This window comes from Urocitellus parryii, chromosome 8 (assembly GCF_045843805.1).
Source record: "Urocitellus parryii isolate mUroPar1 chromosome 8, mUroPar1.hap1, whole genome shotgun sequence".
In the NCBI taxonomy this organism is placed as follows: Eukaryota; Metazoa; Chordata; class Mammalia; order Rodentia; family Sciuridae; genus Urocitellus; species Urocitellus parryii.
The window spans coordinates 52,827,238-52,844,527 of NC_135538.1; the positions used below are offsets into that span (position 1 = coordinate 52,827,238).

Here is a 17,290-nt window from a genome sequence, read left to right on the forward strand (position 1 = left end):
ATCCTAAGAGCCACCTGTGAGGCAGTTACTGGTATCTCTGTTTATACAGGCAAGGAAGAGGCTTGGGAAAAGTAACTAATGTCAAGATTTCAATCATAATCATCTGACTTCAAATTTACTTTTAGCCACTATTTGGCATCTCTAAATTTGTTGTCAGAGTTACAGACATAATATCATATACAAGGCTGAATTCAAGTGAGTGGGTTATGGCCACCAAAAATAGTAGTAAATACTGATTGAAATGGTGTCAACATAAAACATTCATCTGGGACATCTGATGTGGAGGACAAGAGGAACTTTGGGGAGTGTAAGGTAGATGAGGCAAAGGAGTATGACTGATGTTAGGTAAGTTAGAAGGGGAAAGTATCCAGCTGGGCAGACTTTCCTGAACAAAGTAGACTAGGATCCAAAGGATTGGAAATCAGAAACCTTAACTTCCCCATTTCCAGATTTAGCCTTCAGCCATTACATATCCATGTGGAATTTTAAGCCAAGTAGGGTTTTAGATTTAAGACTTACTGATTAACCTCTGAACCAGTTTTACAAATAGTATAACTTAAATGCTACATTTTCTTTTCCAAATAAATTCTCTCCACGTGCTTGTTGTATCAGATTTCTTTAAAATTAGCAGACTTTTATTAGAGATGATTGCTCTTACTTGGCTAAAATAGTCCTTTTTTGAAAAGGTTTATTTAACACTATTAGAAGAGGAGGGTGGATCAGAATACTGAAAGAATATTGATGAGGAGTCTGGGGTATAGAAGACAGACATGTCTTCCTTTCAACTGTGGATAGATATAAAATAACTTGTGCCTGGAGTCTTTTTATAGTAGGAGCATTGCCTAAGCCAAAATATGCATGCCTTATAAATACCTAAGAGAACCTCATTACATTATAAGGAATTTTATTTCCAAAATATTGGGGAAATGAATGTTATCTCTACAGGGGAACCACAGGAATGAAAATTTGAACATGTATTCTTTTTAGGGCACCTATTTTTAGTTACACTCTAAGAAGAACTTACTCTTCCTATTTTATCCTCCTAGCTTAATCTCCCTGTTTCTCTGAAAAGCAAGGAGGTCTATGGGATAACTTTTGAAGTAAGCAGAATTTATGTGAACACTTTTTAAAATCATGACCAGAATGGTAACTTAATACTTCATTATTTCAAAGGTTTTGCACTGTAGTTTAAGCTACATCAGAGAGTTTTATAAGAATAAAATGGAATCCTGAAAATAAAAATCATTAAAAAATACACATGAAGTTATTATGGTAAAATTTTCATGGTTTAGATATTAAACAGGTGACTTATTCTAGATATTGGTAAAAGTATAATCATAATTTAAAATATCTTTTCCCACCTATCATTACTACACTCTAACTTTTTTAACCTCAAAATTCTGTTTACTTACTGCTATTTCTTAGACATAGTAGCTGGAAGAGGAGATAATGGAGAGTCTATTTATGGACCAACATTTGAAGGTATGTGTTTTAAACATCTAGTTCTCTTAAATTTGAATAATCCACTAATACATTACTGACACATTTAAAGACACGTAAGATTTTTTCACAACTCCAAATAAGATAGTGTTAGGTATATATATATATATATATATATATATATATACACACACACACACACACACATATATATCAGTATATATATGTTAATATGTATATATCATATATTCATATATATTATTATATTTCTACATGTGCATATATATACATATAGTTAAAAATTACGGGGATAAGCCTGGTCCAGAACAGTTTGAGCACATATTTTGTTTTACTTGCCTAATTATATTATTTCTTTATCTAGGATAAATCCCAGTTTATTATCTACCTCATGTTCTAACAGATGACAAGAACACTATAAAAGTTACTAAGGTCATGGCAAAAGGCCCCAGAGGTCAATTTGAAGAGGCTGTCACGGCCAAAGATGGAATAATTTGAACTTCAAAAAGAATAGTAATAGCAATTGACCAAAACTCATCAAATATTTTAATCTATGAGTTCATAATTATATTAAATTATTAAATAAAACCTAATTGGTTACCTTTGGGAAAATGATAGGAAAAGAAAACTGCTAAAAACAGAGGAAAAAAAATCAAACATTTTTCCTGTTTTTCCTATATGGACTGTATGAACTTATAGATAAAGGAAAACATCTATTTTTTTAAATATTCCAATTAATAAATGAAAAGGAAATAATAGAATAGCACCCCCTTTGCTGCCTGCAGTGATATAATGCATGTAGGCATTTGCCGCATCAATATCTATTAATGTCCCAAATCAAAGACAAAAAAATCAGAGACATTCTGTGCCTTCTGTTGAAAGAACACATTAGCGAAGGAACAGAACATGAGCCTGATTCTCTGGACCCAGCCAATGTTCAAGAAATACAGTCAGTTAAGTTATAATGTGATATATATTCCAAAGAAATATTTGCACCATATAACACCATGAAGTAAAAACCACAGGCAAAAATTTATGGTAAAAATGAGGTTACAAAAAGGTCATCAGTGTCACAATAAAAAACAAGACAGTAGGGGCTGGGTTGTGGCTCAGTGGTAGAGTGCTTACCTAGCATGTGTGAATGAAGTACTGGGTTCAGTTCTCAGCACCATATATAAATAAATAATATAAAGGTCCATTCACAGTACATAAACACACACACACACACACACACACACACACACACAGTAATCTAAAAAAAAGTAACACTATTTTACATGTATTAAATGATCAAGAAACAAATACTATAATAAATTTTACCTTGAAAAAGACTTGAAGTTTGTTGTGGAGGTGGGCATGGGAAGAGTTGATGCTTTGATTTGGTCAAAGTGGAAGAAGAGTTTTTGGAGATCAGAACACCAAATGTGGGTGGGTGGGTGTTGAGACCACAGCCCACTTGTGCTAGGGCAGTGGGATAGGTTGCCAAGAGACTAAAAAAAAAAAAAGAAAGAAAGAAAGAAAAACCTGAAAACAGCATATGAGATACAAGGCTTATTGAAAATGCTTACGAAAAAGATTCAGAGGCAATAGGCTGGACCTTGTCACCTCAGTCTCTCATAGTGCTTCACCAAATAGTGCCTTCATCCCTCAAAAATTACTTCAGAAAGTCCACTTGATAGGCTGGACAGAGATCACTTCCAACCCTCATGGTACTTTGTCAAATAGCACCTCTGCCCCTCGTGACACCTTATCCAGTGTTGGGGGGCTCGATGAATGGTACTAATCCTCTCCACAGTGCCCCCAGTTCTATACCAATTATCTCAAGGAGAGGTATTTTGTAAGTTAGGCTACAGAAAAAGTGACATGATTAGTTTGCTTTGTTCCTTGTTTGACCAGCATTCCAAGGAACAGTTTCCTGGAATACATGCAAGAAAGCCATTCCTACAGATAACACTAACTTACCCTATTTGCAGTACACATGAGAAAGAGTCATTGTCCTTCAAGATAGTATTTATCTGGACATTCCAGTCCAGGCCCACTTATGTTGTTTTCTTAACTTGGTTAGGTTGTTGGGAATGGAAAGGGGCATTTCAGGGACACAGGGCTTCACCGCTCTCCTTTACTGTTAAGGATGACATAGTGGGGCTCATGATTCGCCCTGAGTTAGCTGGTAGATGATTGAAATGTGTTTGTTCCATCTGGGTAGAGTTTTTATTCACCTTGTGTTTCTCAAGGAGGAAGCACAGGAAATGGGTGAAATCAAGTTGAAACAATTTTGCATTTTGAAACAAGTGTTATAGCAGAGTTGATAGGACAGAGGACAGAGAAACATTCATCTTTCCACCACTATGAGAGAATATCTGAGATAATCAACTTAAAAGAAAGAAAGTTTATTTTGGCTCATGGTATCAAAGATTTCAGTTCATGGTTGGGGGGACCCATTGCTTTGGGGCCTGTGACAAAGCAAAACATTATGGTGGGAGCACGTGGTGGTGCAAAGCTGCTCAGCTCATGGCAGCAGGAAGTGTGTATGTGTGTAAGAGAGAAATAGAGATATTGGACCTAAGATTCCACTATCCTTCTCAAGGCCATGCTTTCATATCCCCAAAGATCTAAATTTCTCCCACCTCAAAGATCCCACCACCATGGGGGGGGGGGAGGCGGGGACACTCATGAGAGACATTTGAGTTCCAAACTATAGTAATGGTACATTGCTGCACATGTGTGAAATCAGCAAACTAGAGACTTGAAGACATTCTAGGGGTTAGATAGCTCAGGTTCTTTAATAAAGTATAGAGAAATGACAGGATAGAGGTAAAACCTTCAGGTTAATAGAGATTTAAAAGGCATATCAAGTCTTTTTTTTTTCTTCTTCTTCTTCTTATTTCAGTGCTGGGGATCAAACCTTGGGCTTTGTGGATGTTAGATAAATACTCTGTCCCGAGCTACATCCCCAAACTGACAAGTCTTTTAAAATGGGAAAGACCAAACTCTAGTGCACGGGGATGCACATTTGGATGATAAAACTTCTATATAAGGAAATGTTATGGGCTGGGATGTAGCTCAGTGGTAGAGTGCTTGCTGAGCATGCATGAAACCCTAAGTTTGATCCTCAGCACTTATAAAAAAAAAAGCGTGGTGTGGGGGACATTATGTTCATGATTTTACAATGGTCAAGGGAGTGGTTATTTTAGGGGAGAGAGAGGGGTTTAACAAGGCAGTTTGGGGGAGGCTAGCAAAGTTCTTTTCTCTGCCAGAGTGGTAATTAAAAGTGTTTCATAAGTACTCTTTAACTAAACATTAGTTTTCTTTGATCTTTTGTATTTGTATTTTATTAATAAAAAGGTTTTTAAAAAAATCTTGATGAACCAATGGCCACATTAAAAGGGAAAAGTAATAACTAATTTTCTTCAAAATTTGTTCAGAGACACCTTTATGAAATAAAAACATTCAAGAAACACCATTTATACATTCACACAACATTAGACTCCTAGGCCAGTGCCTGTATGATTCTAGAATTTGAGAAAACAAAGTCTATATGACCAAATTTCTTCCCTGAAATGTCCATGTTTTCATGTAGACAGATGTTCAAGCAGATACAGATGTCACCCCCAGGTGCTGTTATGGAGGATAGAACTGAATGCTGTGAGAAAGGAAAGAATAGCTGCCTGGGACTGTCGGAGGCAGCAGCACAGGGAAGCTGGTGGGTTGGGTCTTAAAAGACACTGCAGATGGGAAAGGACCCTTTTGGAAGCTTTCCTGGCCTCCTTAATCCCTGATGAGAATTTACCATACCTCCCAACACCATGCCACAATCAGACCACCCAAACTATGTGCACAGCCTCAGAATGTGGACCTCTTGCTCCATGGGGAAATGGTCTCTGATAATCTCCTCACCTGGCACTCTAGACACTCCATTCTTAGACTGTTTGGTGTGCAGTCCACCCGTGGAGACCTTGCTCTCTTGCTGGCAGCCATGGAGGCTCAGTGTGCTCAGCAAAGCCTTTGTAACTGCAGTTGGTCTGGCAGCACAGAATTAGAAAATGTTCAATAAGCAACCAAATGAAAGGGAGCCATGTTCCAGAGGGAAAGATGAGTGTGAAAAAGAGAGCAAGGCTAATCCTCAAAACAGCTAAAGCTGGGTTTCCTCTCCTTTTACCCCTGAGGAATATTAATATGGTGGACAGCCAGGCTTTCCATTGCTTTTCTCTGATTAGCCCTCTTTCCACAACATGCAGAATTAAGTCCAAAACTTGTTAAAACAACCCCAAGTTTAAAACTTAAGGAGAATTTAAAAACAATGAAATAATATATAATTTCAGTTCATTTTTGTATTAATGGGTTAATCTTTTTAAACTTGGAGAGTCTGTTTGCTTTGTTTGGGTTTTTTTTTTTTTTTTTTCTTTTTGTGGTGCTAGAGATTGAACCCAGGCCCTTGAGCCTGCTAGGCAAGTGCTTTAGCACTGAACTGCATACCCTGTCAGGGTGGCTCCAGGTGAACTGGGATGGCACGAAATAATTACACAAAGACAGAGAGATACCATTTTCTTTGGGTTCTGTGACGGCTCCTCTGACCCAGCTCCCACAAAGGAGGCAAGGCAGGCAAGAAAGAGAGAGGGCACACCTCGAACCCAGTTTTATTGGGGAGAAGCCATTCAAATGAGGCAAAAGGCAGGATTACAAAGGAACAGGTGAGTGTAACTCAACCCTACTGGGTAACCCCTACTCCTGGAGCCTCATTATCCAAGCGGAAGTAAGGCCCAAGTTATAGTGGGGCGCAATTATTGTTCAGTATCTCTTGCTCAGGGGGTGTATTTCCAGAGCAGCTCCCGACAACTTTGTTTTGAAACAAAACTTTAAAGCCCTAAATAAATATCTTCTCTTTTTGCTTAGGCATATTTCATCTATTGGGTTCTCTCTCTCTTTTTTTTTTTTTTTCTATTGGGTTCTCTCTGGTTGTTCCATACATGCTTTATCCTTGGCAGAAACACTCAGGGAGAAAGGACTCAATTCAAACCTACCTAAAGGCCAATGATCTCTCTCCTTACCAAATAGAAGGTAAAATCCCTCTACTTGGGCTGCTGCCCTGTTAATTTAGGTAAGCCTAAAGAGGTTCAGCCCCCTTCAGCAGTGCCATTGATTGATATAAGACCTATTTTTCTTTCTTGAGTGTGTAAAGCAACGTTTAAACGATAAATGAAATTAACTATATTAGGAAAAAGCCCAGGAACTTTACATCAATAAATATATTTTTTTTAAATGTATGAATTTCAAAGTTTAGAGATTCATGGGAGCTTGTAGAAAATTATAAGGAAGCAGAAGGAAAGAAGAGTGGTTGATAAGATCAAAATATACAGAAAAAAAAATAAAAATAAAAACAGAGGGAAAAAAAAGAGATACAGAAAGGTGGGCAGATCAGAGAACCATTAAGAAATGTGGCAAAATAACACTGATCTTTGCATTGTAACACTTGATAGGTCTGTATTTAGGTCTGAACCCTATTTAGAGCAAACAGGGTTCTTATACATAATTTTATTTTTAAAAAACTTTCTAAACAAAAAAAAAAATTTGTTTTGAGACAGAGTCCTGCTATGTTGCCCAGGGTGATTTTTATTTTATTTTGTTTTGTTTTTGGCACCAGGGATTGAACTCTGGGATATTTAACCACTGAGCCACATCCCCAGCCCTTTTTAAATTTTACTTAGAGAACAGTCTCACTGAGTTGCTTATGGTGCCCTAATTTGCTGAGGCTGGCTTTGGACTCTCGATTCTCCTGCCTCAGCCTCTCAAGCTGCTGGGATTATAGGCATGCACCACCTCATCGGGCCCAGAATAGTCTTTAACAAATGGGATCCTCCTGCCTCAGCTTCCCAAATAGCTGGGACTGTAGCCATGCTCACCACACCTGACCCTCACACATTATTTCATTTGATTTAGTCATAGTAATATAAAGTAGACCTGGCTGTGACATGACCACTGGGTAGTGCCTGTAAAGAAACAGCATAGCTTTAAGTCCCTAAGATTCATATAAGCATTTTGTATTAATACAACCCATAAAGTAGTCATATAGTTTCTCACTTTTTTCGGATCTGTACATTTTAACTTTGTAAATCAGGAATTCCCTACATCTTTTAAGAACATACTCTCTCTTGTCTCTTTATAGCAGTGGCTTTCGAATTATCCTCTAAAGAGTTCCATGGGGACCTAAGGAAATGTCTTCAGGCAGTGAGAGGGCTCTAGGCCCTTGTTTTTTGTTTTTTTTAAATCTGTTTTATGCATGGGCTTCCATACAAGTAGCATTTTTTAAAATATATATTATGATTTACTGCTTTAAAACTCCCCATAATCACAGAATTTTTGATAAAATGTTACATCTCTATAAATTTTCTTTCCTGGTACTTACACAATATAAGGAAGATTAATCATAATTTCTGAGAGCAAATGATAAATACCAGTTTTTAAAAACACTCTGAATCTTTGCATTGGACAGATTTTCCATTCCATCTGATTTTCTATTAATGGATGATTTATTCCATTGAAATTAAAATGAGACATTGATGTAATTATATAGACTCACTTGTAAAAACTGTCTTATTTGCATTTCATAAGATTTCGGAAGTCTTTATTCAGTTTAAAATTTAAGAAGCTAATAGTCACCACCACCAACATTGCTGCTTTGCTTAGTCTGCTTTGTTTGGAACTTAAAAATAATAACAGTCAGAAAATGCAGTGTAATTAAATCATATTGATAATTAATATTCATATCCCTCAATTATCCTCAGAACTCTATGTAGTTATTGAGTGAAAACTCTGAATTTATTATGTTACGTCTTTTTGTATATTTGAGCTTGGAGGCAAAGCCGGGAATGGTTCTTCCCCAAAATGGTAGCCTGAAGCCACTGTGCATTCTTTTTACTTGTTAACATTACACTAAAAAAAAAAAAAAAAAAAAAAAAAAAAATCACTTTCCACAAAATCTTATCAATCTATGTAAGGATTGAGATTAAAATTTATTGAAAGAGAAGTAAAAATAAGCCTAAACTAATTTCTGCATCTCAACATTTAGGGTCACACCTAAGCTGATTAATGTGCTAGGGTCCTACAGCAAAAGCTAAAATGAGACAAAGGAAGGTACTACCTTCCCACAGGAGAGAGGAAACACCTGGAAACTAGTGACTATGCAGAGTGTAGCAGGGCCGTCACAGAGATATGGGCAGGATGCCCAGGAGAGACTTCTCAGAAGTGATTCTTTTTCTAAAGTGATGTTTTTAATGACCACATTGGTCATTTGAATGAAATACTGCTGAGAAAACAATACAAGAAATTTTGTTGACCTGTATTTGTAAGCAAATATGTTTCCTCTTACATTATTAATTTCCTTAGCACACTTAGCCATGGTAAAGTTCAAGTAGAACTAAGTGCTCAAATAGTTCTAGTAAGATTTTACAGCTTAACTTTCTTGTCATTTGCATGTTTGAAAATAATATGAAGGGCTGGGGTTGTAGAGCCCTTGCCTCGCATGTGTGAGGCACTGGGTTTGACCCTCGGCACCACATTAATAAATAAATAAATAAATAAACTAAAGGTATTGTGTTCATCTACAACTAAAACAAAACAAAAAAATAGGAAATCTACAATTAAGATTGTCACCAAGGTTATATTTGTACCTTAATAGAAGTATTTTAATGACTTATTATTTTCTTTCCTAGATGAAAATTTTTCAGTTCCTCATAATAGAAGAGGAGTTCTTGGAATGGTCAACCGAGGCCATCACACCAATGGGTCACAATTCTATATCACCCTACAAGCAGCTCCCTATCTGGATAAAAAATATGTGGCTTTTGGGTATGTACATTATAGATGTCTATATAGTATATTTCACACACATATAAAAATGTCATTCCAAAGATTTTGATGTGTATTGTACATAATCTGTGAGTACCTAATACAGGGCTTAAAAGTAAAAGTAATGCAAAGATAGACAAACATGTTTAAAAGTAAATATTTATAAGAAACTTCTACCCATAAAAACACAGAAACCCTTTAGACAAGTCATGGTAATATTCTATTTGTGTGTGTGTATAAATATATATATGGAAGGACATGGAATGCTAAGATATATATACTTTATACTAGGTATTGAACTATTGAACTCAGGGGCACTCAACCACTGAGCCATATCCCCAGCCCTATTTTGTATTTTATCTTTTAATAATTTTTTAGATGTTGATGGACCTTTATATTATTCATTTATTATATATGGTGCTGAGAGTTGAACCCAGTGCCTCACACATGCTAGGCAAATGCTCTGCCACTGAGCCACAACCCCAGAACCCCCTATTTTGTATTTTATTTAGAGACAAGGTCTCATCAAGTTGCTTAGCACCTTACCAGTTGCTGAGGCTGGCTTTGAACTCATAATCCTCCTGCCTCAACCTCCTGAGCCACTGGGATTACAAGCATATACCACTGCACCTGGCAAGAAAGTATATTCTTATCCAAAAGATATCTTTAAAGATGATTTTACATTCATAAATGCATAACCTAAAATAATGAATTGCCTTCAGTTTTCCTTCACACTAAATAAACTGTAGTCTGATTTTGAAAACACATTCTTGGATTAGTTTTGAATCCAAATAACCCTCACTTTTTCTTGGACTGTTGAAATCTTTCTGTCATCTTGCTGACACTCTCTACCCCTTCTACTTAACGTTCCTTTTTCTCTCATTAAAGAGAGAACACGACTACTTTCTTTCTCAACACAAACACGACTACTCTAAAGCTTTTAATGCCTTCATCACCACCCTTCCCACCAATCCTCAGTACCCACAGTCTAGCTTAGCATTCCATGTCCCTCCATCTCTGACCCTATGCCTTTTTCTCAGTCATCACTTCATTACTAGCTTCCTGAATCTTTCAACTAGAATTTTATTAGGCACCTGCCATATGCCAGTCCTGATGCTCAGTGCTGGGCAGAGAGGGATGAGGCACAATTCCTGCTGTTCAGGGAGCTTAGAGTGCATTAGGAAAGACAGATCAAAACACAGGGACTGTATTACAGTGAGACAGGGTTGTACAAGTTCAGTAAAGAGGGCATCGGGAACATTTGAGGCAGGACTGAGATATCACCCCCACTCCTGTAATAAGAGTAAAAGTGATCCTTACAGAATGGCAGTGGAGTGAAATAGTGTTGTTCTTCTTTTCAGGAATTCCTGGTCTTTATGACTGACCTTCCTTTGGGGGAAATCTCTAGTTTTGTTGTCATCACCATTCTGGCCTCAGGGAGGCACTGCATCCCTTTTATTGTTCTGGCTCAAGTCTGCTCTCACTTGATCCCTTACATCTCCGAACCATAGTTGACGCTCGGCTAGAATAGTTAAACCAGAACACTAAAGGAGATGTAGAAAGATAATGATGCAATAGGCAACTGGGTAATCTAGTTAAACTAGATGAAATATGACTCCTCCAGGGACAACTTCCTTCCAAGTCTCTTCTCTAGTGTATCTTAACATCTGGGGTGTACCTCAACTCCTGAAGTCCAGATGTGATTAGCAAAGTTTGGAGAGAGAAAGAAGTTTCTTCTCTATTGGAGACTGGTCTTTCCAAGCTCTAGTTACCCCCCTCCCCTCCCCTCCCCTTCCCTTTTTAGTACCGGAGATTGAACCCATGGGCACTTAACCACTGAGCCACATCCCCAGCCCTTTTTTTTGAGACAGGCTCTTACTAAGTTACTTAGGGCCTCGATAGGTTGCTGAGGCTGGCCTTGAACTTGTAACCCTCCTGCCTCAGCTTCAGGAGCTGCTGGGATCACAAGCATGCACCATCATGCCCAGCTCCAAGCTCTAGTTTCTGGTACTTGAATCTGCTCCTTCTTCAGATGGATGGCACTGAGAATATACTCTTTAGGAGAGACTGCCACACTCCATAGAGTATGACCTTGCCTAGTGGCCTCACAGGGAAAGGATAACAAAATGCAAGCTTGTAAGAACTCCATTCATGCATATGGTTGGAAGAAGGGGGATGGGGTGAGGGGGATTAATTTCATTTTAAGAGGGCATTATGATGGGAAGTGGTCATGGAAAACTCTATGAGAAGGTGAGCTGAGAAGGGAAAGTGAAAGTAATAGAGAAAGATGGAAATCGCAATTAGTCAAATCAGTTTTAGGAAAAATTAAAGAGTCAGGCATGGTGGTGCATGCCTGTAATCCCAGTGGCTCAGTGAAACCCTGTCTCCAAATAAAATATAAAAAAGGGGCTAGGAATGTGGCTCAGAGGTTAAACACCCCTGGATTCAATCTCTGGTATCAAAAAAATTAAAAAAAAAAGAAGAAAAATGAAGGAGCTCTTGCAGAGACCCTAAGGAGTTTCTCTTAACATCTGGAGTGTTCCTAAGGAGTAAGAAGGACATCTTGTCTACAAGTTATCTGGTCTAGCTGGAGCTTCTTGCCCAGGAAATGGAGAGGGTGGAGGCTAGAGAAGAGGAATAGCCAGGGCCCAGGGCTCAAGGTGATGGGGAACATAGAAGAATTTCAATTGTGAGCAGCTTCTCATTTTGAAAAGATCTTTTTAGAAGAAGTGAACAACTAATTGCAAAAGATGAAAATGAAGGAAGAGGGGCCAGTTAAGAAGCTCTGGTCATAGCAGACCATAAATGAAGTCCCAATGTAAGGTACTGGCAGTACAGATGAGCAAGGGTAAGTGGACAAATCCAGGCAACACTGAGATTCATAGGTCTGGATGACTGTTAGATGTTGAAGGGGAGAGCCTGGAAGGAATCCAGATCAGTGCTGACCAATAGAACTTTCTGTGTTGATGAAAATAGTTTATAATCTGTACTTCCCAGGAGTTAGCCACCAGGCACACATAGCCATTGAGTACTTGAAGTTTGGCTCACACAAGTAAGGAACCATATTTTGCTTGATTCTAAATAAGTGTAAATAGTCACGTGAGACTAGAGTCTATTACTGGACAGTGCAGGTCTATAGCAATCCTAGGATTTGCAAATGATGGATGGGGGCTGGGATTGTGGCTCAGTCAGTGGTAGAACACTTGCCTAGCATGTGTGAGGCACTGGGTTCAATTCTCAGCACCACATACAAATAAATAAATAATATGATATGTCAAAAGCTTTGTAATGTTTTGAACAACCAATAAAAAAAGATAAAAAACAATAAAAAACAAATAAATAAAGTTCATCAACAGCTAATAAAAATATTTAAAAAAAGAAAACAAACCCAAACCATGAACAGTTAGTACCATTCACTAAGATAGAGTATATGAAGGAGAAGGATTTGGGAGAGAAGATCAGGAATTCAGGCTGGACAAGTTGTGTTTCAGATCAAGATACCTACAGGAAAACCAGTTGGCAACATCACAGAGGTAGATATTCAAATTAGGTCAGGGCTGAAGATGTGTATTGGCAGGTGATCTATAGCCAGACCATAATACCATCATCCTGGGACAGACTCTAAGCTTTGCTCATCTTATTCCTTTTCGTCCCCCCCTTTCATCTTCCAAAATTCTACTCAAGGGTTAGGTCAGAAACCCCCCTAATTAACAAAATCAGATGGCTTTTTGGTGTTCTCTGGCACACTGTGAACAACTTAAAGCAGAGAACAGGTCTCACTCTTATCCTACTCTTACACATAGCAAGTTCTCAATAATTGTGAAAAATTGACATGGAGAATATACTTCATGCTCTCTTTGAACAGGTGAATCTGTCCATTTATCCTCTGCTCTTAATTTCAGACTATACCTTGTGTTGTCAGTGTCTAGGTCAATTTTCTGTTACTTTAATAGTACACCAAAGACTGGATAGTTTATAAATAACAGATTTTTTTTTTTTTTTTGAGGCTGGGAAGTCCAAGAGAATGGCATCAGCATCAGCTGAGGGCCTTCACACAATGTCGTAATATGGTGGCGGGCATCCCGTGGAAATGCTTATAAAGCATGAGAGAAACAAGAACAAGCTGGGGACAGAAAGGGGGTAGAATTCATCCTTTTATCAGGAGCTTACTCCAGAGCTAACAACCCATTCCTGTTCACTCATGAAGGCAGAGCCCTGGTGACCTAATCAGCTCTTAAAGATTCCACCTCTTAATATCATCACAATGGCAATGAAATTCCAGCATGAGCTTTGAAAGGGGCATTCAAACCCTAGCATGGACTCTGTTCCGGTTTCTGATTGGGATGGCAAAACAGAGCCTAGAGGCAGACTAAGAGAGGAGCATGGTTGGTATTGACACTGACCCCATCCCAGAAAAGGATCATGAAATGGAAATTGCTCCCTTTCCCTCAGCCACTGTTTCAACCCAAGTACTAGTAGAAGGCACTGGTTCTATGTCTAGGCCTTTCTCTCTGCTTCATATTGCTCTATTTTAATTGAAAGAAACATTAAAAGTCTAGGTCTGCTCCTCATGGAGTTCTAGCTCACAGCTGGCAAGTGTCTATAAGAGATGTAAACCAGCATGACTTTAAGCTTTTATTCATGCACTTGATGTTGGTTAGGAGTCTAGAATGTGCCAGGCTTTGTGCTAGGCACTGAGCACTGAGTGAAAGTGGGATCCTTGCCCTTGTGGGAGAATCAGAAGTTAACCAAACAGGATACAAGTCAATAAATGTAATATTTCACCCTGGGAACTCCTCAAAAGGTGAGGGGGAATTTCATAGGGACCTGGGAAACTTCCCCAAGGAAGTGAGGTCTGAGCTGATCTGAAAGAAGGCCAGGAGATGACCAGGTAAGGGGGTGAGGAGGACAGTTGTAGCAGGAAGGAAACATGGGGCTCTTGCAGTAGTGGAAGCCAATTTGGTTGAAGCAGAGAGCAAGAGGGAGACTTCAGCAAGATATCCTTGAGGGCCAGTGGGTGGCAGGCCACATAGCCCCTGGTAGGAAATAGTGGGAACTTTTGTCTATATCATATGATAATGGGAAATTACTGAAGTGTTTTAGCAGGAAGATGACATCAGACTTGTATTTATGAAAGATCCCTGTGACTGCAGTGAAAAGGGATGGGACAGGTACCAGAGCAGATGTAGGGAAGCCAAGGAGGAGCCTCTAGAGCAGGGCAGCCTATACACAGCAGGGGACTGCAGCCTGGGAGGTGGTGCTGGCTGTAGATGTAGATAAATACTTAAGATATTTAAGATAAGCCACTTAAGATATTTATGACCGAAGTGAATTTAATTTGTAGGAAATAGCCTTAGCTATTGTTGGGTACATTTGGCAATGTAAGCTAAATGTGGAAATTTATAACTGACGACATTTTTTTTTCCTCCTACATAGGCAATTGATTGAAGGAACAGAAGTTCTTCAACAACTAGAATCTGTTCCAACAGAGAATGAAAGACCAATATATATATGTAATATTTCTGACAGTGGAGATGCTTTTGTCTGATTTCCATATCATTATTTTCTATGATGATTTATGTCTTTGCATCTAAACAGCTGTTTCTAGGCTTAATTAAACAGTGCTTGATAACACTTAGTTTAAAAGTTGTGGCAGACACAATAAGTTGGCTCATTTAACACCCTATCCCCTCCATTTTTCCCTTTCTTACCTCTACTGTAGACTGTAAAAGAGAAATAGTTTCTCAGCCTCCTTTGCTGTCAGAAGTGGCCATGAGATAGTATTCTGGCTGTGGAGGCAGGAGCAGAATGCCAGGGGTCCAGTCCCCTTCATCTAGTCTTGAACGCAAACAGGATGGAGCTGGAGCTGTCGTCTTGTGGCCACAAAGCAAAGACCAAGAGAGCTGCTGAGATGTCAGCCCCAACCTTCTGAGCTATGGGACCAATATCAGTAACTACCTATCTACCTCTGAACTTCTTACTAGATGAAACAAATAGACCCCTGGTTTCTCTATGTTATTGACAGTTATGTTGTTACTTGTAACCAAAGACATTCTTAATTTGGTTATGTACCTAATGGACTTTGAACCCTAAAACATTTGTAATAGAATTATGTTGTGATTTATATGTACATTTCTACAATGAAAAACTTGGTAAATAACCAGACCGGGTGTCGTGGCGCATGCCTGTAAACCCAGCAGCTCTGGAGGCTGAGGCAGGAGGATCCTGAATTCAAAGCCAGCCACAGCAATGGTGAGGTGCTGAGCAACTCGATGTCTCTAATAAAATACAAAATAGGGCTGGGGATGTGGCTCAGTGGTTTAGTGCCCCTGAGTTCAATCCCCAGTTCAAAAAAAAAAAAAAAGGCTTGGTAAATAACCAAATAGGGATGATGTAATATAAAAATCGAAAAGAACAATTCAGTGTAACACTTCATTATTTCTAAATAGCAAGGCCTTATGAACTTTGGATGTTCTTATATGATGTCAGTGTAACTCATGGCTCTTTGAGCCATCCAACCATATGAAAATCAAGGGTTTGGTGTTTGACCCACATGATGTTAGTTGGAGAGCCACTTTATCAGCTGCTCCTTAATCTAACATTCTCAAACCCAAGTCTCCTAACAATCTTTTTTTTTGGTGTTTGAGGGGCACTGGGGATTGAACCCAGGGCCTTGTGCATGTAAGGCAAGCACTCTACCAACTGAGCTATATCCCTAGTCCAGCCTAAGAAGTTTTTAAATACAGACTGTCCTTGACCTACTCAGTCACAGTCTCTAGGTGAGGATCTCTAAGTGTGGGATAGGGATTCTGTGTTTTTTAGTTCTTTCCCTAGTGGTTCTTTCTTGGACAGTGGGGCAGTAGTCATTTGGGAATCACAGCAAGACAGAAGTATCTGGTTTTGACTCCTTTGGTAACAAAGGACTTGACTTTGTTATTGGTCATCTTGCTCAGCTCCTGTTAACCCAAACTACCCTTGTGTCCCTGCTCTGCCCAGAGCCTTTCTCCACTGCTTGTCCTAAACAGAAGGTGATTTATCTTTCAAGAATGATATTTGATATTTCTTTAAATCAATCTTTTTCTTTTTTTTTTTTTCCCTTTGGTACTGGGGATTGAACCCAGGGGCACTTTACCACTGAGCTACATCCCCAGGCATTTTTGTTTTTTATTTTGAGACAGGGTCTCACTAAGTCACTGAGGGTCTCAATAAATTGTTGAGTCTGGCCCCAAACTTGAGATCCTCCTGCTTCAGCCTCCTGAGTCTGGGATTATAGGTGTCGGTCATCACGTCCAGCAATTTAAGCCAATCTTAAAAAGACAGGTCTTTAATTGATTTTGGGGTTGCTAAAGATGGGTATATGTTTTATTTTTATGTATTTATATTTTAGCTGTAATTGGATACAATACCTTTATTTCACTTATTTATTTTTATGTGGTGCTGAGGATCGAACCCACGATCTTGCACGTGCAAGGCGAGTGCTCTCCCACTGAGCCACAACCCCAGTCCTTGTTTTATTTTTAAATAATTATGGATTTGCAGGAAATTACAAAAGTAGTACAGTGCAGTCCCATGTACCCCCTAGCCAATTTCCCTCACAATGCACACAACTCTAGTGCAAAATCAAAACAAGGCAACCGACATTGGTACAAAAGTGTGTGATGCCATTTTTTTTAAAAAAATTAAGATGCTAGTGGATCTTTATTTTATTCATTTATTTACATGTGGTGCTGAGAATCAAATCCAGTGCCTCACATATGCTGAGCAAGTGCTCAACCACTGAGCCACAAGCCCAGTCCTGTGTGATGTCATTTTATTATGGGAAGATTTGTGTAACCATGCACGATGAAAATACCAAACTTTTCCAGCACCACAGAGACCTCCCTGTGCTACTCCTTAGTCTCACCCATCCCCTGTCCCCAACATCTCTAAATCCTGATACTTGGCATGTGCCCTTTGTGTGTGTGTGGGGGGGGGGGTCAGCTTTATT

The 17,290-nt window shown here is 38.8% G+C and overlaps 1 protein-coding gene and 1 non-coding gene across 2 annotated transcripts in view; one reads left to right on the forward strand and one right to left on the reverse strand.

Annotated features, from left to right (window-relative positions):
* Window positions 1-14,851, forward strand: part of Ppil6 (peptidylprolyl isomerase like 6) — a 34,071-nt gene extending 19,220 nt beyond the window's left edge. The window contains exons 6-8 of the mRNA XM_026389648.2: window positions 1,426-1,482; window positions 9,168-9,303; window positions 14,740-14,851. Coding sequence (XP_026245433.1) covers window positions 1,426-1,482; window positions 9,168-9,303; window positions 14,740-14,851 — 305 coding nt within the window. The remainder of the gene's footprint in view (window positions 1-1,425; window positions 1,483-9,167; window positions 9,304-14,739) is intronic.
* A 1,096-nt stretch (window positions 14,852-15,947) lies between these two features.
* Window positions 15,948-16,020, reverse strand: Trnav-uac (transfer RNA valine (anticodon UAC)). Its single transcript has one exon. It is a non-coding gene; the product is annotated as a tRNA-Val (tRNA).
* Between the last annotated feature and the right edge of the window lie 1,270 nt (window positions 16,021-17,290).